The 24,316-nt window shown below is 43.0% G+C and overlaps 1 protein-coding gene across 1 annotated transcript in view; it reads left to right on the top strand.

Annotated features, from left to right (window-relative positions):
- Positions 1–24,316, top strand: part of LOC126474649 (glutamate receptor ionotropic, delta-1-like) — a 164,013-nt gene that overhangs the window by 45,154 nt on the left and 94,543 nt on the right. The window contains exons 3-4 of the mRNA XM_050102127.1: positions 407–498; positions 8,602–8,766. Of these exons, the coding sequence (XP_049958084.1) occupies positions 407–498; positions 8,602–8,766 (257 nt within the window). The remainder of the gene's footprint in view (positions 1–406; positions 499–8,601; positions 8,767–24,316) is intronic.

Below are 24,316 nucleotides of genomic sequence, written 5' to 3'. Positions count from 1 at the left end.
GCTTATATTAAAGTCGTTTCAAAGCGTTGTAGCCCATACTAATGTAAGATTCTTATAAGTAAATTTCGATGAGTGCTTGGTAAGATGAAACAAAGGGTCTCGTAGTCGGAATCATGGCAGGATAAATATATCAATAAATAATATTAAAAATGTCTCGCTTATGGATCATGAGAATAAGCGAAGAGATAGCGTAGGAAACGTACTAATGCACGTAGACAACCATTTTAAATAACTTGATGCCATAACTGAAGAGGACATAAATTCCATAATGCTCGCACTGTGCCTTCATGTCCCTGTAGATGATTTTTCGATTAAACTGTTGTTGGGCGTCTTCGAAAACGATACTTAATTAGATATCAGTTGTTTGTTTGCTGCCATATTCTCATGTTAAGTTTTACTGTTGCAGGAACCACCATTTGCAATATACGAAGACAAAACGCGAGCCAGCGGCTTCTTTGGCGGTTTGTGGCACATCCTGGAAACACGGATGAATTTTAGGTAAGCACTTTCGGTGAGGTGTGAAAAAGGCAAATTGTGTGAAGGCTATTAAACGTTCACACACATAGGGATGGTTCTAGATGTGGCTTACAAAGAGATACTGTGGTGTGTTTGTACAAAGAGTCTGCTGGAAACACAGAGGAAATTACCTCGCCAAATAATGGCATGACAGGCATATTTTGGAGAGTGTCGTTTTAGATATGACTATGAAAGATCGGACCCAAGTCTTCCTGTTGGGCTGTATGTCAGTGATGATGCACCACTCTCAAGCCCGTGGAGATTTACGGCCTAACAGAATACAGAGGCTGTACTCATGTGTTCTGAGAGGAACAGCCAAACTAAGTATTATTCTAAAACGTTTTTATAAGGAACATTTCCTGGCAGGTACAGGCCCCTTTAGATGAGAAACGAGAACATGAAGTAACAGCAACAGAAGTTGTTGACAAATAATTTGTCTGACGAGATGAGCTGGCCAGTTAAATGTACGAAGAAGCCCAGGGTGATTTTTGTAGAAAACTAGAGGAGGGAGGCAACTTAGAAGTGCTCCAGTTATGAAAACACTTCATTGCTGGGCCTGATGTGAGGCATTTAAAGATGAAATACCCGCATCATAAGTGCAAGCAATGATGATCAGTCAGAGTCACTGCTGGTAAATGCAGTGCCACGTGCACCATCATCCCACACACATTGCTCATAGTGCAGGAATGCTGCAATCTCACGGAATCTACATTAGTTCCAAGAGTCTCCTGGCGTATAGAAAACGCTGCGAAATGGCCTCACCTACGTGATAACTGCTGTTTGGGGAGCAAAATAACTGTTGATGGCCGAAGTACAGAAGATATACACTACTGGTCATTAAAATTACTACACCAAGAAGAAATGCAGATGATAAACGGGTATTCATTGGACAAATATATTGTGCTATAACTGACATGTGATTACATTGTCACACAATTTGGGTGCATAGATCCTGAGAAATCAGTACTCAGAACAACCACCTCTGGCCGTAATAACGGCCTTGATACGCCTGGGCATTGAGTCAAACAGAGTTTGGATGGCGTGTACAGGTACAGCTGCCCATACAGCTTCAGCACGATACCACAGTTCATCAAGAGTAGTGACTGGCGTATTGTGAGGAGCCAGTTTCTCGGCCACCATTGACCAGACGTTTTCAATTGGTGAGAGATGTGGAGAATGTGCTGGCCAGGGCAGCAATCGAACATTTTCTGTATCCAGAAAGGTCCGTACAGGACCTGCAACATGCGGTCGTGCATTATTCTGCTGAAATGTAGGGTTTCGCAGGGATCGAATGAATGGTAGAGCCACGGGTCGTAACACATCTGAAATGTAACGTCCACTGTTCAAAGAGCCGTCAATGCGAACAAGAGGTGGCCGAGACGTGTAACCAATGGCACCCCATACCATCACGCCGGGTGATACGCTTCCAATGTGCGTTCATAGCGATGTCGCCAAACACGGATGCGACCATCATGATGCTGTAAACAGAACCTGCATTCATCCGAAAAAATGACGTTTTGCCATTCGTGCACCCAGGTTCGTCTTTGAGTACACCATCGCAGGCGCTCCTGTCTGTGATGCAGCGTCAAGGGTAACTGCAGCCATGGTCTCCGAGCTGATAGTCCATGCAGCTGTAAACGTCTGCGAACTGTTCGCGCAGATGGTTGTTGTCTTGCAAACGTCCCCATCTGTTGACTCAGGGGTCGAGACGTGGCTGCACGATCCGTTACAGCCATACGTATAATATGCCTGTCATCTCGACTGCTAGTGATACGAGGCCGTTGAGATCGAGCACATAGTTCCGTATTACCCTCATGAACCCACCGATTCCATGTTCTGTTAAGAGTCATTGGATCTCGACCAACGCGAGCAACAATGTCGCGATACGATAAACCGCAATCGCGATAGGCTACAATCCGACCTTTATCAAAGTCGGAAACGTGGTGGTATGCATTTCTCGTCCATACACGAGGCATCACAATAACGTTTCACCAGGCAACGCCGGTCAACTGCTGTTTGTGTATGAGAAATCGGTTGGAAACTTTCCTGATGTCAGCAAGTTGTAGGTGTCGCCGCCGGCACCAACCTTGTGTGAATGTTCTGAAAAGCTAATAATTTGCATATCACAGCATCTTCTTCCTGTCGGTTAAATTTCGCGTCTGTAGCACGTCATCTTCGTGGTGTAGCAATTTTAATGGTCAGTAGTGTAGGATTGTCTGCGTTGATGCCTTCTGGTCGGCTGGCAAAATTGTCACACTGGGATACCAGATATACAGAAACGAAGAAGCTTGCTCAGAACAGACTAACGTGAAATCTGCATCAAAACAATCTGGGACTGCAGACCCCACAACACCGCTCCTTTTGGTGACAGCCATTGTTCCGCGCAGGTGCTTGTCAATGAGCACGTTCCATACAGATTGTGACTATATTTTAATCTCACCGGTGCCAAAATCCATCAGAAAGTGAAGTAACCACAGTTCACAATGGGATGAATCACGATGGAGGATACGAAATGTACACTACAGGTCGTTGACTGGAACAATATTTTCCAGGTGCATGTAATCAAAGCTCGAAATCAGGTCTTTATCGTATACCATATTAATGCGGTAAGGCATGTGTCAGGGAGATTGTATGGACAATGGAAGGAAGATGCAAGGAACACAGAAGACACATCGAACTTAAGCAACTAACACAATCAGCGATTGCAGGACACTGTGTGGCTACAGTGGACCCCATGAAGTATGAAGAAACGAGACCTCGTCGTTTTGGACACTGCGGCAAATTGTTGTTGAAGATCTGTTATTTTCCCATGAAAAATTCAAACACGTCAGCCGTTAAGCCCCATGCCAATGGAACAACAGTTGTTTTTCACCGACACTTCTGACGAATAGGACTTTGGAGTGAATATGCTTTGGTTTAGTGACGAAGCCCACTTTCATTTGGATACGTTCGTCAATAAGCGAAATTGGCTCATTTGGATGACTGAGAATCCGCATTGCGAAATAGAGAAGTCTCTTCATCCTCAATGGGTGAGTGTGTGGTGTGCAATGACCGGTCGCGGATTAATCGGTGCGATATTCCTTCATGGCACGGTGACTACCGAAAGGTACATGAAGGTTTTGGAAGACGATTTCATATCCATTATCCAAAGTGGCCCTGATTTCTACAAGATATGGTTCATACAAGACGGAGCTCGACCTCATCGAAGCTCGAATGTGATGTCCTGGAGGAGCACTTTGGGGACCGCGTTCTGGTTCTGGGGTACCCAGAGGCCACTGGCATGGGCCACTATTGGCCGCCATATTCTTCAGATCTGAACAAAAGCAACTCCTTTTTGTAGGGTTATATGAAAGACAAGGTGAACAGCAATGACCCCAAAACCATTACTGAGCTGAAAACTGCCATTCAGGAGGTCATCGACAGCATCGATGTTCCGACACTTCAGCGGGTCATGCAGAGTTTCGCTATTCGTCTGCGTCAGATCATCGCCAATGATGGCAGGCATATCGAACATATCATAACCTAAATCCGAATGTCTGTAGTGACGTTTAGATATTGAATAATTGTGTGTACATTGTAGTTTGTAACTAATTTGCATTTTATTCAAATAGTTCCACAATTGTCATAATGTATTTCTATAATAGGTTTCAATCCGTCAGTTATTACAGTTATTACGCTCCATGAAAATAGTTAACCTGAAATGTGGTGTTGGGGCGGAACGGGACGAGGAAAAATGGGAGAATGCTCCGTTCAGCTCCTCAATTTTTGATACAAATAGATTTCAACCTATATGTTTCCTTTTATTCCTTGCTTTTTCCACATTATATGGCGTTACTTTAGAAAGACTGATAGACAGGAGTTGGTTCTTAAATTAATGGAAATGCCAGTTTTAGCCGTTTTATCTTCTGAATATTGAAGTTTTAAAAGCATACAAGAAGTTCAACGTACCCAAAATAACGTTGGGAGATAGTTTCGAAAAACTAAGAATAATCCCAGCAACAAAGTTGACAAGTCAGATGGGAAATTTAAAAATTTGTTTACTGTAGAACAAAAACACGGGCTGATAGCGTACCTGAAGTCAGTGGTGGGCAGACGTTTTAGTCTGACCATGAAACATCTGAGTGCCAGATCATAAGCCTACCGGCTAACAGAAAAAAATGGCTTACCACACAGATTTGACAAAGGAACTTATCTAGCTGGACAGGACTGGGTTCTAGGACTTATTATGAGGCATCCTACATTGTCTATTCGCAAAGCTAGAAAATTCGTCTGGTGCAGGAGCGATAGCCTTCAACGAAGTGACTGCAGCAGTAACAGTAACTAGATACTACGAATTAAAAATAATGTACATTTTCAGAAAAATAAAATATTTTCTTGTTGTTGATGGCGTTTTTGCAGATTCCATATTCCTTGGTCTAAATTATTCATTAAACAACTGTATTTCTCAGTCTTAAAACGATATTTCTAATAATAATTGCAACATTTATACAATAATTTCATAAAAAATTGCCTTATCGCTTTCTGCCCCTTGGGTCCCCAGGACGGCAAATATGCAAGCATTTCTTTGAAAAAATGTAAAAAATACGTATCATACAGTTTAAGCTATTTTCAAGTAGGTATATTAGGTTACTACAGATGATTTTGTATATGTATTTAAGAAGTATTATGTTGCCTATCATTTATGTATTTAAGAAGTGTTTTCTTGATTTCCTTAATCTCACAAAAATTACTAAATACTAAGTATTCCGTTCCGCACCGAGTTACCCTATAAAGGGAAGAGCAACACCCGAACAACTACATACTTCAGCAGCATCTTATGATGACGCGAAGTACGTCGCCTAAATACAAATGGTTCAAATGGCTCTGAGCACTATGGGACTCAACTTCTGAGGTCATCAGTCCCCTAGAACTTAGAACTACTTAAACGTAACTAACCTAAGGACGTCACACACATCCATGCGCGAGGCAGGATTCGAACCTGCAATCGTAGCGGTCGCGTGGATCCAGACTGTAGCGCCTACAACCGCTCGGCCACCCCGGCCGGCGCCTAAATACACTGACAGAAAAAGTCGCAGTATCAAGAAGCAGTTGTGCGAAATAAACGAAGGTTGGTTGGCGTGTTTCTGCATCTGAAAGACGACGACTATTCAGAATACGCGCCAGTCACATAAGAAAATGGTTCAAATGGCTCTGAGGACTATGGGACTTAACATCTGAGGTCATCAGTCCCCTAGAACTTAGAACTACTTAAACCTAACTAACCTAAGAACATCACACACATCCATACCCGAGGCAGGATTTGAACCTGCAACCGTAGTGGTCGCGCGGTTCCAGACTGAAGCGCCTAGAACCGCACGGCCACACCGGCCGTCAGTCACATAAGAGTGGTGCTAAGTAGCGCCACTATGAGGATGCAAGTCAGGTTTACTTTAAACACCCGCTGTAACGGTCATGATTCTCAGTTACTTTTGACATTGGATGCGGTGCGTTGATGTTGGTCAAAGGTGCCTTGTGGTGAGAATTTGGACGAGGTCATATAAATGGGCTACGAGAGGCTTCACGTAATTGCTAGCAGTGGTGGTCACGAAAATGTACAGTCGCAAAAAGACCGAGCCTCGGACAGCGACGTGGCACTACCGAGAGGGAAGACCACCGTGTTGGGCGTGTGCCCTGGCGCATCGTACTGCATCTGCAGCGGCAATTGAGCAGCAATTGGCTCCACAGTAACACAACGATCTGTTACAAATCTGTCACTTCAAGGACACCTCCGAGCCACACGCCCTGTAGCGTGTGTTCCACTGTCTCCAAACCACCGTCATTTCCGACGTCAGTGGTGTCAAACGAGAGCGCATTGGAGGGTAGGGCGGAGATCAGTTATGTTTCCTGATGAAGGCTCGTTCTGTCTCGGTGCCAGTGATGGTCGTGTGTTGGTTATGAGAAGCCCAGTTGAGGGCCTGCAACCAATCTGTCTGCATACTAGACGCACTGGACATACACCTGGAGTTATGGTCTAGTTCTCAATTTCGTATGACCGCAGGAGCACTCTCGTGGTTATCCCACGCACCCTGACTGCAAATTTATACGTCAGTCTGGTGATTAGACCTGTTATGAAGCCATTTATGAACAGGAACATGATAACGCTCCCCCACATGCCGCTGTTGTAACCCAACATGCTCTACAGAGTGTCGACATGTTGCCTTGTCTTGCTCGATCACCAGATCTGTCTCCAATCGAGCATATATGGGATATCATCGCACGACAACTCCAGCGTCATTCACAAACAGTGTTAACTGTCCCTATAGTGACTGACGGAGTGCAACAGGCGTCAAACTCCACCCCACAAACTGACATCCAGCACCTGTACAACAACATGCATGCACGTTTTCGTGCTTGCATGCATCATTCTAACGTTTACGCCGATTATTAATGTACCAGTATTTCACATTTCCAATGTCTTATCTCACCCTTAACATTAACCTGTCAGCTTGCAATGTTAGTCACTTCAATCCACTACTGCCCATTAAAATTGCTGCACCACGAAGATGACGTGCTACAGACGCGAAATTTAACAGACGGGAAGAAGATGCTTTGATATGCAGATGATTATCTTTTCAGAGCATTCACACAAGTTTGAAGCCGGCGGCGACACCTACAACGTGCTGAGATGAGGAAAGTTTCCAACCGATTACTCATTCACAAACAGCAAAACAGCAGTTGACCGGCGTTGCCTGGTGAAACTTTGTTGTGGTGGCTCGTGTAAGGAGGAGAAATGCGTACCATCACGTTTCCGACGTTGATAAAGGTCAGATTGTAACCTATCGCGATTGCCGTTTATCGTATCACGACATTGCTGCTCGCGTTGGTCGAGAACCAATGACTGTTAGCAGAATACGGAATCGGTGGGTTCAGGAGGGTAATACGGAACGCCGTGCTGGATCCCAACGGCCTCGTATCACTAGCAGTCGAGATGACTTGCATCTTATCCGCATTGCTGTAACGGATCGTGCAGCCACGTCTCGATCCCTGAGTCAACAGATGGGGACGTTTTCAAGACAACAACCATCTGCACGAACAGTTCGACGACGTTTGCAGCAGCGTGGACTATCAGCTCGGAGACCATGGCTGCGGTTACCCTTGACGCTGCATCACAAACAGGAGCGCCTGCGATGGTGTACTGAACAACGAACCTGGGTGCACGAATTGCGAAACCTCATTTTTCCGGATGAACCCAGCTTCTGTTTAGAGCATCATGATAGTCGCATCCGTGTTTGGCGACATCGTGGTGAACGCACACTGGAAGCGTGTATTGGTCATCGTCATACTGGCGTATCACCCGGCGTGATGGTATGGGGTGCCGTTGGTTATACGTCTCGTTCATCTCTTGTTCGCATTGACGGCACTTTGAACAGTGGACGTTACATTTCAGACATGTTACGACCCGTGGCCCTACCCTTCATTCGATCCCTGCGAAAACCTACATTTCAGCAGGATAATGCAGGGCGGCATGTTGCAGGTCCATTACTGGCCTTTATGGATACAGGGAATGTTCGACTGCTGCCCTGGCCAGCACATTCTACAGATCTCTCACGAACTGAAAACGTCTGGTCAATGGTGGCCGAGCGACTGGCTCGTCATAGCACGCCAGTCACTACTCTTGATGAACTGTGGTATCGTGTTAAAGCAGCATGGGCAGATGTACCTGTACACGCCATCCAAGCTCTGTTTGACTCGATGCCCAGGCGTATCAAGGCCGTTATTACGGCCAGAGATGGTTGTTCTGGGTACTGGTTTCTCAGGATCTATGCACCCAAATTGCGTGAAAATGTAATCACATGTCAGTTCTAGTATGATGAATGTGCCCAATGAATACCCGTTTATCATCTGCGTTTCTCTTGGTGTAGCAATTTTAATGGCCAGTAGTTTATGTAACCTAAACAATTGTCCATCAATGTAAAGTGTTTCATAGCAATAGCCTCCTCATTGTATAGCCACTCTTCGTATTATGCCGGTCAGACGTTAGTGTCCAGATGAATGCCTGTGAAGACACGTGCTGTTGGCAGACGCCTGGTGTGGTGTGGTGTGCAGGTCTGACATGGAGCGCATGCAGGGTGACCAGTGCGGCTGCAGCGCCAGCTGTGAGCTGCTGAGGCGGCTGGAGGAGGGCAGCGTGGACGCGGCGCTGGGCGGCATCTCGCTGTCGCCCGAGAAGGCGGACGCCGCCTCGCTGCTGCTGCCCGTGCTCACCGTCAAGTGCGTCACACTTTGAGACTTGCACTCTACAAAAATTACGGTTTGGTAGTTTTGCTGCATTTACATACACAACCGGTAGTGTTGGTGGTATTGGCAGGGAAAGAAACATACACGGAGTGACAAAATCATTGGATAGCGATGTGTATTTATACGAAACCCAGTTCTAAGCAAAGAAGGGAAAGCAGAAAGGTGGAAGGAGTATATAGAGGGTCTTTACAAGGGCTATGTACTTGAGGACAATATTATGGAAATGGAAGAGGATGTAGATGAAGATGAAATGGGAGATACGATACTGCGTGAAGAGTTTGACAGAGCACTGAAAGACCTGAGTCGAAACAAGACCCTTGGGAGAGCCAGTCCTGACAAAACTCTACCATCTGGTGAGCAAGATGTATGAGACAGGCGAAATACCCTCAGACTTCAAGAAGAATATAATAATTCCAATCCCAAGACAGATGTGAAAATGACCGAACTATCAGTTTAATAAGCCACAGCTGCAAAATACTAACACGAATTCTTTACAGACGAATGGAAGAACTGGTAGCCGACCTCGGGGAAGAGCAGTTTCGATTCCGTAGAAATATTGGAGCACGCGAAACAATACTAACCTTACGACTTATCTTAGAAAAAAGATTAAGGAAAGGCAAACCTACGTTTCTAGCATTTGTAGACTTAGAGAAAGCTTCTGACAATGTTGACTGGAATGCTCTCTTTCAAATTCTAAAGGTGGCAGGGGTAAAATACAGAGAGCGAAAGGCTATTTACAATTTGTACAGAAACCAGATGGCAGTTATAAGAGTCGAGGGACATGAAAGGGAAGCAGTGGTTGGGAAGGGAGTGAGACAGGGTTGCAGCCTCTCCCCGATGTTATTCAATCTGTATATCGAGCAAGCAGTGATGGAAACAAAAGAAAAATTCGGAATAGGTATTAAAATCCATGGAGAAGAAATAAAAACTTTGAGGTTCGCCGATGACATTGTAAATCTGTCAGATACAGCAAAGGACTTGGAAGAGCAGTTGAACGGAATGGACAGTGTCTTGAAAGGAGGATATAAGATGAACATCAACAAAATCAAAACGAAGGTAATGGTATGTAGTCGAATTAAGTCGGTTGATGCTGAGGCAATTAGATTAGGAATTGAGGCACTTAAAGTAGTAAAGGAGTTTTGCTATTTGGGGAGCAAAATAACTGATGATCGTCGAAGTAGAGGGGATATAAAATGTAGACTGGCAATGGCAAGCAAAGCGTTTCTGAAGAAGAGACATTTGTTAACATCGAGTATTGATTTAAGTGTCAGGAAGTCGTTACTGAAAGTATTTGTAAGGAGTGTAGCCATTAGCCATGTATGGAAGTGAAGCATGGACGATAAATAGTTTCGACAAGAAGAGAATAGAAGCTTTCGAAATGTGGTGTTACAGAACAATGCTGAAGATTAGACGGGTAGTTCACATAACTAATGAGGAGGTATTAAATAGAATTGGGGAGAAGAGAAATTTGTGGCACAACCTGACAAGAAAAATGGACCGGATGGTAGGACATGTTCTGAGGCGTCAAGGGATTGCAAATTTAGCATTGGAGGACGGCGTGGAGGGTAAAAATCGTAGAGGGAGACCAAGAGATGGATACACTAAGCAGATTCAGAAGGATATAGGTTTCAGTAAGTACTGGGAGACGAAGAAGCTTGCACAAGATAGAGTAGCATGGAGAGCTGCATCAAACCAGTCTCAGGACTGAAGACTACTACAACAACAACCCCGAAAAACTAGAACTATTATTTATAAGCTATATATTTTCAAATTGTTTACAAAACAGTCTTATCCCCTTCATAATACTCTCCATTATAACTACACTGAAGAACCAAAGAAAGTGGTAAACCTGCCTAATATCATATTGGGCCCCGCGAGCAAGCAGAAGTACCGCAACACGACGTGGCATGGACTCGACTAATGTCTAAAGCAGTGGTAGAGGAATTGACATCGTAAATCCCGCAGGGCTGTCCATAAATCCGTAACAGTACGAGGGAATGGAGATCTCTTCTGAACAGCACATTTTAAGGCATCCCAGATATGTTCAATGATGTTCGCGTCTGGGAAGTTTGGTGGCCAGGCGGAAGTGTTTAAGGTCAGAAGAGTGTTCCTGAAGCCAGTCTGGAGCAATTCTGGACGTTTGGGGTGTTCCATTGTCCTGCTGGAATTGCCCAAGTCCTTCGGAATGCACAATGGACATGTCTTTATCAGAATACGAACACTGCAGTGAACAGTTGAGAAACTATACTTACTCAAACGATCTAACTTCTCATCAGTTGTCAAGTTTTATGAACGAAGTTCGAGTCGGGTAAATACTCTCAAATAAATAAACAAAGCATCACGAAGGAATTATCTTAATAGGGCGGAGATCTGAGGATATGATGTACATATGTAGACAAACGAAACGATTACAGTTTCAGAAAAATTCGATGATTTATTGCGGAGAAAGAGCTTCGCAAATTGAGCAAGTCAACAACGTATTGGTCCACCTTTGGCTCTTATGAAATCAGTTATTCGCTTGGCAATAATTGGCAGAGTTTTTGGCTGTCCTCCTGAGGAATATCGTATCAATTTCTGGTCGATTGGCACGTTACATCGTCAAAATCCGGAGCTGGTTGGAGGGCACTGCCCATAACACTCCAAACTTCCTCACTTGCTGGAATTTCCCAAGTCCATCGGAATGCACAATGGACGTGAATGGATGCAGGTGATCAGACAGGATGCTTACGTACGTGTCACTTCTCAGCTGTATGTAGACGTATTGGGGGACCTATTGGGGGACCTATATCACTCCAACTGCACACGCCCCACACCAGTCCCCTGCTGACATGCAGGGTCCATGGATTCATGGTGTTGTTCTACGCTCGTACAGGTCCATCCGTTCGACACAATTTGAAACGAGATTTGTCCGACCAGGCAACATGTTACCAGTCATCAACAGTCCAATGACGGTGTGGACGGGCCCAGGCTAGTCGTAACGCTTTGTGTCGTGTAATCATCATACGTACACGAGTGGGCCTTCGGCTCCGAAAGTCCATATCCATGTTGTTCCGTTGAATGGTTTGCACGCTCACCCTTGTTGATTGCCCAGCACTGAAAACTGCAGCAGTTTGCAGAAGGAGTGCACTTCTGTCACGTTGAACGATTCAGTTCAGTCGTCTTTGGGTCCATTCTTATAGGATCTTTTTCCGGTCGTAGCGATGCCAGAGATTTTTTACCGGATTCTTGACAGTCACGGTACACTTGCGAAATGGTCGTACGGGAAGATCCCTACTTCATCGCTACCTCGGAGATGCTGTGTCCTATGGCTCTTGCGCCGACTATAACACCAAGTTCAAACTCACTTAAATCTTGATAACCTGCCACTGTACCAGCAGTAACCGATCTAACAACTGCGTCATACACTTTTTGTCTTACATAGGTGTTGCCGACCGCAGCGCCGTATTCTGCCTGTTTACATACCACTGTATTTCAATACACATGCATATACCAGTTTCTTTGGCGCTTCAGTGCAATACACTAGTGACAACAGTGCTTCCACTGTTCGAAACAATTTTTGTAGTCATTTTTAGAAACGGCTGACAACTCCTCCCTTGTCTTTTTCTTGATTTCTTCAGTATTGTCAAATTGACTTTCGACGGAAAATCTGTATTAGTTTCGTGCTGTTGTTTCAAAGCACATGTTTCACCTCGACATTCCGATTGATTGTCAGTCAGAACCCGAATATCAAACTTGGCAGGGACCCTATTTATTCTCAATCTTCCGTTAAAATTCGCTGAACCGAGCACCAAGGTAACCCACTAATGTTTGACAGTTGATCAGTCGTCTGTCGACGGTCTGCGGTCATAAGCTGACGAATTTCTCCAATATTTTCGTCGATTCGGGGAGTTGATGGACGTCCAGATCGAGGTTTATCGTCAGTCGACATGTCACCGTTTTTAAATCGAGCGAAACGGTCGTACACTTGAGTTTATCCCGTAGGGTCAGCTTGGTAAGCTGTTTCAACATTAAAACAGTTTCAGCAGCATTTCTGCCGAGTAGAAAATAAAATTTCACCGCTGCACGTTGTTCACGTAACCTTTTTATTACAAAAAATGAAACAAGAACAAAACAGCGCTAACAAAAGCAATCACTGCAGATGAAGAGAACAAGCCAGGTGACAACACAGGCGCCACTGAACTAGCAATGAGGTGTATACACGTCTAGTGGCAGAAATGCGTACTACACAAGCTCCGCCCGCGGCAGTGTTACCCCTCGTATACATGGCGGTAGTATCGTTTGCTCGAGTTATGAAAGAGCAGTTCATTGGTGGAGCTGTCATTTGTGTTCAGGTTTTTCATGTGAAAACGTTTCCGATGTGATTATGGCCGCCCGACGTGAATTAACGGACTTTGAATTCGGAATGATAGCTGGAGATGGGACGTTTCATTTCGAAGATAGTTAGGGGATTCAGTACTCTGAGATCCACAGTGTCAAGAGTGTGCCGAGAATACCAAATTTCAGGCATTACCTCTCATACGGACAACACAGTGGGCGACTACCTTCACTTAACGACCGAGAGCAGCGGCGTTGCTTAGAGTTGTTAATGCTAACAAAGAAGCTACAATGCGTGACATAATCGCGGAAATCAATATGGGACGTACTAACACTTGTCCATTAGGACACTGCAGCAAAATTTTGCGTTAGTGTGATAAGGTAGCAGGCGACACACACAAGCGCCTTTGCTAACATCACGACGTCGCCTGCAGCGCGTCTCCTGGGCTCGTGACCATATCTGTTGGGCGCTAGACGACCGGAAAACCGTGGCATTATCAACGAGTCCCGATTTCAGCTGGTACGGCTCGAGTGTGGCGCAGACCTCACGAAGCCACGGACCCAAGTTGTCAAGTTGCCAAGTTGCTAAAGTTATCGAGAAGGTTGTATATACAAGGTTACTGGAGCATTTAAATTCACATAATTTGCTGTCAAATGTTCAGTTTGGTTTTAGAAATGGTTTAACAACTGAAAATGCTATATTCTCTTATCTCTGTGAGGTTTCGGACGGATTAAATAAAAGGTTGCGAACGCTAGGTGTTTTCTTTGATTTAACGAAGGCTTTTGACTGTGTTGACCACAAAATATTACTGCAGAAGTTGGACCATTATGGAGTAAGGGGAGTAGCTTACAATTGGTTCGCCTCTTACTTTAAGAACAGAAAGCAGAGGGTAATTCTCCGCAATATTGAGAGTGGTAGTGATGTTCAGTCCCAATGGGGCACTGTTAAGTGGGGCATTCCACAAGGGTCGGTGCTGGGGCCACTGCTGTTTCTTATTTATATAAATGATATGCCTTCTAGTATTACAGGTGATTCAAAAATATTTCTGTTTGCTGATGACACCAGCTTGATAGTGAAGGATCTTGTGTGTAATATTGAAACAGTAACAAATAATGTAGTTCATGAAATAAGATCGTGGCTTGTGGAAAATAATTTGATGCTAAATCACAGTAAGACTCAGTTTTTACAGTTTCTAACTCACAATTCAACAAGAACCGATATTTTGATCAGACAGAACAGGCATATTATAAGCGAGACAGAACAGTTCAAGTTCCTAGGCGTTCGGATAGATAGTAAGCTGTTGTGGAAAGCCCATGTCCAGGATCTTGTTCAGAAGCTAAATGCTGCTTTATTTACCATTAGAACAGTATCTGAAATAAGTGACACTTCAACACGAAAAGTAGTCTACTTCGCATATTTTCATACGCTTATGACGTATGGTATTATTTTTTGGGGTAATTCTTCTGATTCAAAAAGGGTATTTTTGGCTCAAAAACGGGCTGTTCGAGCTATATGTGGTGTAATTTCGAGAATCTCTTGTCGACCCTTATTCAAAAATCTGGGAATTCTGACATTGCCCTCACAGTATATATTTTCTTTAATGTCGTTTGTTGTTAGCAATATTAGCCTATTCCCAAGAGTTAGCAGCTATCACTCAGTTAATACTAGGCAGAAATCAAATCTGCATGTAGAATGCACTTCCTTGACTCTTGTGCAGAAAGGAGTGCAGTATTCTGCTGCATCCATTTTCAATAAGCTACCACAAGAACTCAAAAATCTTAGCAGTAGCCCAAACTCTTGTAAGTCTAAACTGAAGAGTTTCCTCATGGCTCACTCCCTCTATTCTGTCGAGGAGCTCCTGGAAGAGCTAAAAATTTAAGCAAATTCCAATGTTACATTGTTGATTTTCTTCATTTAAACTTCCGACTTGCCACCTGAATATGTTTTTTTATATTTCATTTTATCTGTTTCTAATATCGTGTTATAATTTCATGTATTGACTCGTTCCATGACCATGGAGACTTCTCCTTAATTTGGTCCCACGGAACAATAAATAAATAAATAAAAAACAAGGCACTGTGTGAGCTGATGGTGGCTCCATAATAGTGTGAGCTTTGTTTACACGGTATAGAATTAGTTCTCTGGTCCAGCTGAACCGATCATTGACTGGGAATGCTTGTGTTTGGCCCTTCATGGGCTTCGTGTTCCCAAATGACGATGGAATTTTTATGGATGACAATGCGCCATATCACCAAGCCAGAATTGTTCGCCGTTGGTTTGAAGAACATTCTGGACAATTAGAGCGAATGATTTGGCCACCCAGATCACCCGGTGTGAATTCCATCGAACATTTATGTGACGTAACCGAGAGGTCAAGGTGTGCACAAATTACTGCACCGGCAACACTTTCGCAATTGCGGATGGTTATAGAGGCAGTACGGCTCAGTATTTCTGCAGGGGCTTCTAATGGCTTACTGAGTCCATGCCACGTCGAGCTGCTGCACCTCGCCGGGCGAAAGATGGTCCAACACGATATCAGGAGGCATCCTGTGACTTTTGTCACCTCAGTGTAAATTAACGTGTAAGCTAGAAACTGGGAGCCGACGACTTCGTTTTATATTTTTTGTTTGGTTGTTTTTTGTTTTGCACATAATTAGGACCGCACATCATTAAGTGTCGTTAAATTGTGTATTTTACATCCTTACAGAATACAATTTTTAAATAATTAAAATTTGATGATAACCTAATTTCTTAGCTTTTATGTACGAGTAACAAAGCAATAACTTTTAATGCAAGTGCAGTTTACATGCGCGAACATGAAAAACATATATAGTCATTGTTGTTATTTTGTACTCAATAGTACGTTCTTCATCATGATCAGAGGCAAGGTTTTCCTGTAATAACTGATAAATTGCAAAAGTTGCTGATGAATAACAGAAACCTTGTTTTATATAAGTTCTACTAAATGTGGAAGCGATGTGTGATGAACTTTTGTTTTGGGTTTTTTTTTATTTAACCCTTTAGTTCAAGAAATTGCGTTTTCTAGCGCTGTTTGATAAATCGGTATTGTTTTCTTTATTTTTACTACAGCATCCCTCTGTTCCATGTTGCAAATCAACAATTTTCGAATAAAACCTGAACTAAATATTGACAGTTTCAATTTTGCTGTAAATACTATTTGCTTTTAAGTAACAGACGGGAGAATAATTATGCAGAACAAAAATGTCCCGCAGATCGCCCGGCCTTTGATATATATCCTCTCTCAGGTTATAGACAGCTCACCGTTGCCGGTTTCCAGGGGTATCTAGTAAGACACTGATCGCATACGGAAAGAAGGCGATCGTTGTTAGTGTGGTGTCACCGCCAGACACCACACTTGCTAGGTGGTAGCCTTTAAATCGGCCGCGGTCCGGTAGTATACGTCGGACCCGCGTGTCGCCACTGTCAGTGATTGCAGACCGAGCGCCGCCACACGGCAGGTCTAGAGAGACGTCCTAGCACTCGCCCCAGTTGTACAGCCGACTTTGCTAGCGATGGTTCACTGACAAATTACGCTCTCATTTGCCGAGACGATAGTTAGCATAGCCTTCAGCTACGTCATTTGCTACGACCTAGCAAGGCGCCATTATCAATTGCTATTTATCATTTGATGCATTTACCGTCAGACCGATGTTCACCGATTATGGATTAAAGTTAAGTATTCCAACAGCTACGTACTTTATTTGCTAGACTCAAATCCTTTAACTGTTCCAGACCTCACGCCAGCCTGCGTGAGCTTAAACGCGTGCCTTTCGGCTTCACCTCATAGTGGCTTGGCTGTCTTGCCAAGTCACAACAGTTAGTAACTCCCGATAGGTATGAAACATACCCAACGTACAGGTAATGTGGGTACGAAATTGAATGACCAAAGCTACTAGGAAAACTATAGTAGTCTATACTTACTTATTATAGTCTGTGATAGTTTTACAGTTCAAGTCACACTGTATCTACCGGGTGATCAAAAAGTCAGTATAAATTTGAAAACTTCATGAACCATGAACTCACATACTCCATAAGCTACCATAAACTGTATCGCGGGGGATAGATGAGACTGGAGCATATTTACCTGGATTTCTTTCCGAGTTTTTTTTATTTTTTCGGTTGAGTTTGTCCTGGTTAAAATTGTTTAGTCTTATAACCTTAAGACCTTAATACCTTTAAAATTACACTAGATATTAACAAAAGGTTTTCAATATGTGATAAAATAACTCATAAAGTTCCGTTTTCTCTTTCGTACACATCAATGTGTGACCCCTTAGTGCCACGGATAATATCTAGTCTGAATTCCATTTCGCTTCAAGTACGATTCAAGATCCACATAATGACATGTTAAAATGCATTGCGAATGCGTACCTTCAAGTCCTGAAGGTCTCTAATCTTGGTTCGGCACACCAGAGCCTTTACAAAACAGTGCAGGAAGCAGTCTAGTGGTGTGAGGACAGGGGAAAACTTCAACGGTACTATAATGAAAATCTCGAAATGAGAAGATGCCACATTGCCCTTTTTTTAGAAAAAGGAAATAAGTCCTTAGAGCCAGTCTAACAGTAATGCTTGAACCTAAGTTCGCGGGAGTCTAATACTCACTTATCAAGAATCATTGCAAGTTCATAAAATCATTTCTACGCGACTTGAACAACCGTTCGAAGTTATTCACTTGCAAATTTGCATATAAACATTCTCTGAGGCACTTTTAACTCACTAAATCACTTTTATGTGAAACATATTCAATACACTCCACTGACGTGGTGGCTCTCCAAAAACTGGTCCAAGACGGGGTAACTAACTAGCTTCGGTGCTTCACGCCTGTCTGGTTAGAGTGCGTTTCTGATTGGTCGTTTAAGCGGCCAATGACTGACAAGCTTAATAAAATTCTAATTAAAAGAGCAGATTGTTCTTGAAGTAATTGAAGTCATTTATTTTGATGTGAGGCAGAGATTTATTTCAAGCATCAAAATAATATAACACATGCACCATATGATATCTATATCTACGAGCACATCTATACACTGCAAGGCAACTGTGGCGGAGGGTACACGGAGTAGCCTCCGTCTACCACTGTTACTTTGCCTTTTGCTGATCCAGTCGTGAATAATTCGTTGGAAGACCGATTGCTAGGAAGCCTTCGTATGGGCCGCAGTTTCTCTAATTTTACCTTCATAATCTTTTCGCGAGATATACGTAGGAGGGAGAATTATATTGGTTGCCTTTTCTAGGAAAGTAATCTCTCGGAACTTCAATAGTAAACCACACCATTATTCAGAGCGCTTCTCCTGCAATGTTCGTCACTAGAGTTGGCTGAATATCTCTGTGATGCTTTCACGCTTACTAAGTGAACCCGTAGCGTAACGTTCTGCTCTTCTGTGGCTCTTCTCTATTTCCTATGTCAATTCTATCTGGTACGGATCCCATAGTGACCAGCAATATTCAAGTTTTAGTTTAAGATAATATGTGATAACAGTTTGAATCTATTAAGGAATGTCACTCTCGCCTGGGTAAATTTTCTTCTGGATCTCAGTTTCAAACTGATCGATGCTTGTTGCTTTGAATGGTATGAATGTCCACTGTTACCTCTGTGGGTATATCTCTACTGGTGAGTTTTCGAGTCCTGATTACTGTATGTAATGAGTCTCCAGTTTCTGCATCACACATAGTAAGTTGTGTCCGCTATCAACTTACCTTCCATATTTCACAGACTCTTTGATAACAACCGACATATAGGAAACAGGGAAGGGTTCAATGTAAGCGGTGGAAGTACTTTTCAAAATACAGTTTTTTGATGTGACATATAATCGTTTAATTTCCGTAATGAAATGTTCATATTGGTGAAAATAGAAGTATAAACTAATGTGCCATATGGTCTAGGTTTGAACACGTGAAATTATGTATATACAGGGTGGTAAAAAAACTATCCAATATTTCAGGGAATGATAATATGCATCAAAACAAGACAAATATTTCTTATAACCATGGGTCCTACAAACGTATATATTGTCATACGTCATATGATCACGTGTTCATAAGGGGAGCTCTTGTGACGTCATCCATGGTAATGCATTACTTGTCCTGCTGCAGATGACTACTCGATAATTAACGTTAATTACAGCCTCTGGCGTGGAACATTGCGAAGTAGGAAGGCATCATCGACATGTAGTTGCGGATATGAGCACCGTATTCGCAGGGGCGCTCCGTGTCATACCAGGGTCAACAGCGTACTGCGATAATGCCGTGCAGTATCGATGTAAACACTGGTTGGCTCACTGGTTTGCAGTGAACTGTTCCGTTTACGTTACGCGACTGTACTGCAGTCTTGTTACACCTAGTTACGTTCGCGTACGTTTCTGATAACTCCGGGTGCGCACCATGATGTTTGACCTACTTGCAAGTCACGTTTAAAGTACATATTATTGTAATGTTTGTAGTGCGGTTTTTCTCTCTTTGCTTGCCGGTGTGGCCGAGCGGTTCTAGGCGCTTCAGTCTGGAGCCGCGGGACCGCTAGGGTCGCAGGTTCCAATCCTGCCTCGGGCATGGATGTGTGTGATGTCCTTAGGTTAGTTAGGTTTAAGTAGTTCTAAGTTCTAGGGGACTGATGACCTCAGATGTTAAGTCCCATGGTGTTCAGAGCCATTTGAACCTTTTTTTTTTTTTCTCTCTTGCAGATACTCTGACACAACCTAGCAATGAAGGCCTTTTATTCCACAAGGGAAATGACAGACATGATTTACTGCTATGGTTTAGCAGATGGGGTCAATTTAAGAGCCCATAACCTGTACATTGAACGATTTCCAGCAAGCATGGTACCATCTGTTAAGCTGTTCAGCAAATTGTTCCAGCGTCTTGGGGAAACAGGCTCCGTAGCACCCAACAAAGTAGACAGTGGAAGGCCTCGTTCAGTTTCCACCCCTGAAGTGGAGGAGCACGTTCTAGGTTAGTGGAAGACAATCCTGGAACCAGTTTGTGACGAATAGCACCAGCTGAAGGTGTTAGTCATCCTCTGGTCTGGGTGGTACATCATGAGCAGTTGTTGTATCTGTACCATGTTCAGAGCGTCCAGGCCCTTAGGGTGAAAGGCCATCCTGTCACATTCCAGTTCTGTCAGTGATTCTTGCGGCATTGTGGTGCAGATCGACAATTTGTCTCCAAGATTTTGTTTATTGATGAGGCAGGGCTTACATGAGAAGGCATTTTCAATTTCCGTAATCAACATGTGAGGTCCGATAAAAATCCCCGTGCAGTTCAAGAAACAAGGCATGAGGATCGTTTTTCAATCTATGGATGGGAAGGCGTTCTTGGCGGTAGATTACTAGGGCCATACGTGCAACTGCAGAGATTAACTGGGGCTATTTATCAGTGTTTTCTGAAGAACGTACTGCCTATCTTGCTGGAGTATCTGCCAAGCGAGGACAGACTGCAGATGTAGTTCATGCTTGACGGAGCACCAGTACATTTTCTCTGCATTGTGCGTCGGCACCTGACGAGGATATTTGGAAACCGGTGGATTGGCCGGTGAGGTTCCATATCGTGGCCTTCTCGTTACCCGGACGTAATCCAGCAGAGTTCTGGTTATGAGGATACATGAAGCAGTTGGTCTTTGCCATTCCAATAAACTATGCGTAAAAACTGCACAATCGTGTCTTCCGTACACCTCAGGACATTCGGAACCAACCAGGGAGATTTCAAAGGGGACGTTATTTCTTACACCGAAGGGCAGTGGCATGAATTAAGATGAATGGACATTATGTTGAGCACCTCCTCTGAGCAAGTGGTCATATATCAGAATGTATGCTTTGTAGGACCCATTGTTACAAGACATTTTTTTCTTGTTTTGATGCGTACAGCTATCCCCTGAAATACTGGAGAGTTTTTTAATACCCTATACATCTACTTTTTACTAATTTTCTGTGATCATTTTAAGCATTTTTTTTCCGCAGACCTTACGTAGAAAACAATCAGACTGTAAAGGAAGAGTTAGGATATAAGACTATAGATCTTTCATAGTTAAAGAATCAATGAACTGTAGATATATATAAAACCGCAGAGTTTAGAGGGTAGAGCAGTTTTCTGTAATATGAAGTTCCGGTTGAAGAACAACTGAACGGAAGAGGCTGCGTCGGACTACAAATCCGACAAAACAAGAACGGATTCCTAATTCTGGAACTGAGGTCCGCGTTGACTGCTTCCGCCATGTAGCAGCGGTGCTCAATCACTACTGGAGTGTTGGTTAATCTTCGTGTTTTACCGTCCTTGTCAACACTTATCGATAAAACAGATATCGCACTAGACTAACTTGTGATCGCTGTATCGAATGGACACTTAAAATTTCGCTTTAAAAATAATTTTATTTGGAAGGGAAAACAAAACAAACCGACACTTTTCGTCGACACTGGGCGATGCGTGGAGGACATAATGAGCAGTATTTACTAGGGATGACTGGAAAAACGAGACCTAACTATATGCCGAAACACCGAAGAAAATGCACCCGGCCACTCTTAACTGAGACCCCCGATATGTTGCAAACAGCAAGGGCCCTGTAGCACTCTTTCGGGATAAACCCGAACTACTTTCTCCATTTCAAGGATGGCGATGCTGAGTTCTGTTCGCTAGGAATTATTCATTGCATTGTACAATTGATCCAACACTCCGTAAGTTGGTATTTTGTTCAATAGCGAACCGCGCCGTCGAGGAGTGAAGGAATATGGCATCAACTTCTGAATCTCATGGGCGAGAAGACAGAGCTGTATTTCACAAGTTCGCTTTCTGCGTAGTCCTTGTTGATTCCTACAGAGGAAGTTGTAGCTGTCTAAAACGTCATAAGAAACAATTGGAATGCTATCCATTAGTCTACGACAATTTCACGTAATCCGCCTTGAAAAGGGGTATAACTCCCACCGTTTTTCTATAGCTTGAAACGCCTCGTGCACCATCCACATACGATGAACTGTCCGTAAGAGGGGAGCAAGTTGTTTCTCTTAGTCCATACTGAATCTAAAATTATATCGTTTCCTTTGCCGTTTACGTTTCACGTTTATTCTTAATCGTATGACTAGTTTCGATCAAAGGTGGTCATCTTCAGATCTGTAGTTGTGTAACCTATCTGTCGTGACCATACTGGACTACACATGAAAATACGCAGTACACAGCAATAATGATGAAACTTGAAGAATCATGTTCATTCACCTTTTCTCTTCGGAGAAATTTTAATTGGCTTTATGTGCTGCTATCATTTATCACAGTCTACGTGAAATCGTTCGTACGATGATTCAAAAGAGGAATTGTAGTACCATTAGTCCTTATTGAAACAATTCGTTATGAGGTCCTTCTTAGGGTTTTATATTTTTGCTTATTTCAAGCCTTTGAAAACGTACCTCATCATATTTTCGAGAATTCATCTTTTGAATATTGGATTTCAGCCATTGGAATAAGTCCATATTCGCAGTTACAATCGAAAGTACTTTTCCCTGGAAGCACCTACGCTGTTCTCATATATGAGATGTAAAATTCGTTCTTGGTTATCATTCCACTGTCAGTAACAACAAACGGCTTTCGCTGCGGACATTACTCTTGTGTGTACGTAGATTAAAATCCATTCTCCCGCACGTGACGTGGCCGTGTTTTCCCGACAATCAGTGTAATCACCAGCCCGCCTAAATACCGTTGTCGCCCGGAAATGTTTAGTTTGCACAGATGTTCTCTTAAAGGGCAGCTGTCTAAACAGTGCCGGGGACTCCAACTGCAAAGCACACTGAACAAACCAAAGAAAATACGACAAAAATATCACTGTCCTAATGAAGAAGTTCGGCAAAGCATTACGCTCCACCTCCCACTTACTGTATGACGTCGATGTTGACTGTCATTAGTCTTCCGTTTCAGACTTTACATTCTCCTCCTCCACTTGTAACATCAGTGTGTTGTCTGTCTTTCTTTCCCTCTACCTTTGTACTGTGTGTGAAACACAGAGAGACTCCTGAGTAAATTGAAGCGAGATATGAAGTTGTTGTCGTGTGCTTCTGAATTTTAAGATTTTTCATCTCGTATCAGCCTGTGAGGGCTTAGATATAGTTTCTGTAATTTCATAGGAAAAATACTCTAGCAGATCCATGTTACTACAGGTATCGAATTGACGCCCTTCAACTTCCGCTGTATTGTGTCTTTTTCTTAAAGTGCTGACAACTTGGTTCAGTTTATATTTCATACAATATTCTAAGACTTCTTCCTCTCCTCTCTTCCATACAATCTTTCCTTGGAAAATTCTTCCATATAAATAATTTCTTCGTAATTTATACTGAAGGGCCTCAGCATTATGACCATCTGCTTAACGGGGGTAGGACGTCAAACGGGCCGACTTGGAGCAGGAGAGGCACCACGGGACATTTTAATTTCCACTGGCTATACTTTTACAAATAAATTCATAAAACTTTGTCAGCATGACCAGGAAGGATTCAGGATTCCATTCATAGCAGTGGAAGTTCAAAATTATAACAAAATAATTTATGTTAGATGTGAAATTTTCATCATTTGTTGCTACAGGTACACTTTTCTCCATAAGTAAGAGATTCTTCGATGAATTTTGCATAGCATACAAACCATACTTACAGGTGTATGAAACTCTAGAATTTTCCAAATCTATTGAAAATTGTGGTAAAAATTGAGATAATTAACTATAAAATTTGAATTTTTTCTAAACATGAAATTTAAAACCTAACAGCTCATTAATTTTTTCATAAATTAAATAAATTATCTGAATGCGGCGGAGATCGGTAGATATGATGTACATGAGCAGACAAACAAAACGATTACAGTTTCAGAAAAATTCGATGACTTATTGTGGAGAAAGAGCTTCGCAAATTGAGCAAGTCAACAACGCATTAGTCCACCTTAGGCTCTTATGCAAGCAGTCATTCGCTTGACAATAATTGGCAGAGTTTTTTGCTGTCCTCCTGAGGAATGTCGTATCACATTCTGGTCAATTGGCGCGTTAGATCGTCAAAATCCGGAGCTGGTTGGAGGGCAATGCCCATAACACTCCAAACTTTCTCAGTTGCTGGAATTTCCCAAGTTCGTCGGAATGCACAATGGACGTGAGTGGATGCAGGTGATTAGACAGGACGGTCACGTACGTGTCCCCTGTCAGAGTCGTATATAGACGTATCAGGGTCCCATATCACTGCAGCT

This window comes from Schistocerca serialis, chromosome 4 (genome assembly GCF_023864345.2).
Source record: "Schistocerca serialis cubense isolate TAMUIC-IGC-003099 chromosome 4, iqSchSeri2.2, whole genome shotgun sequence".
Lineage (NCBI taxonomy): Eukaryota > Metazoa > Arthropoda > Insecta > Orthoptera > Acrididae > Schistocerca > Schistocerca serialis.
Note: the sequence above shows the minus strand (reverse complement) of the source record. Positions and strands in the feature narration are given on the sequence as shown.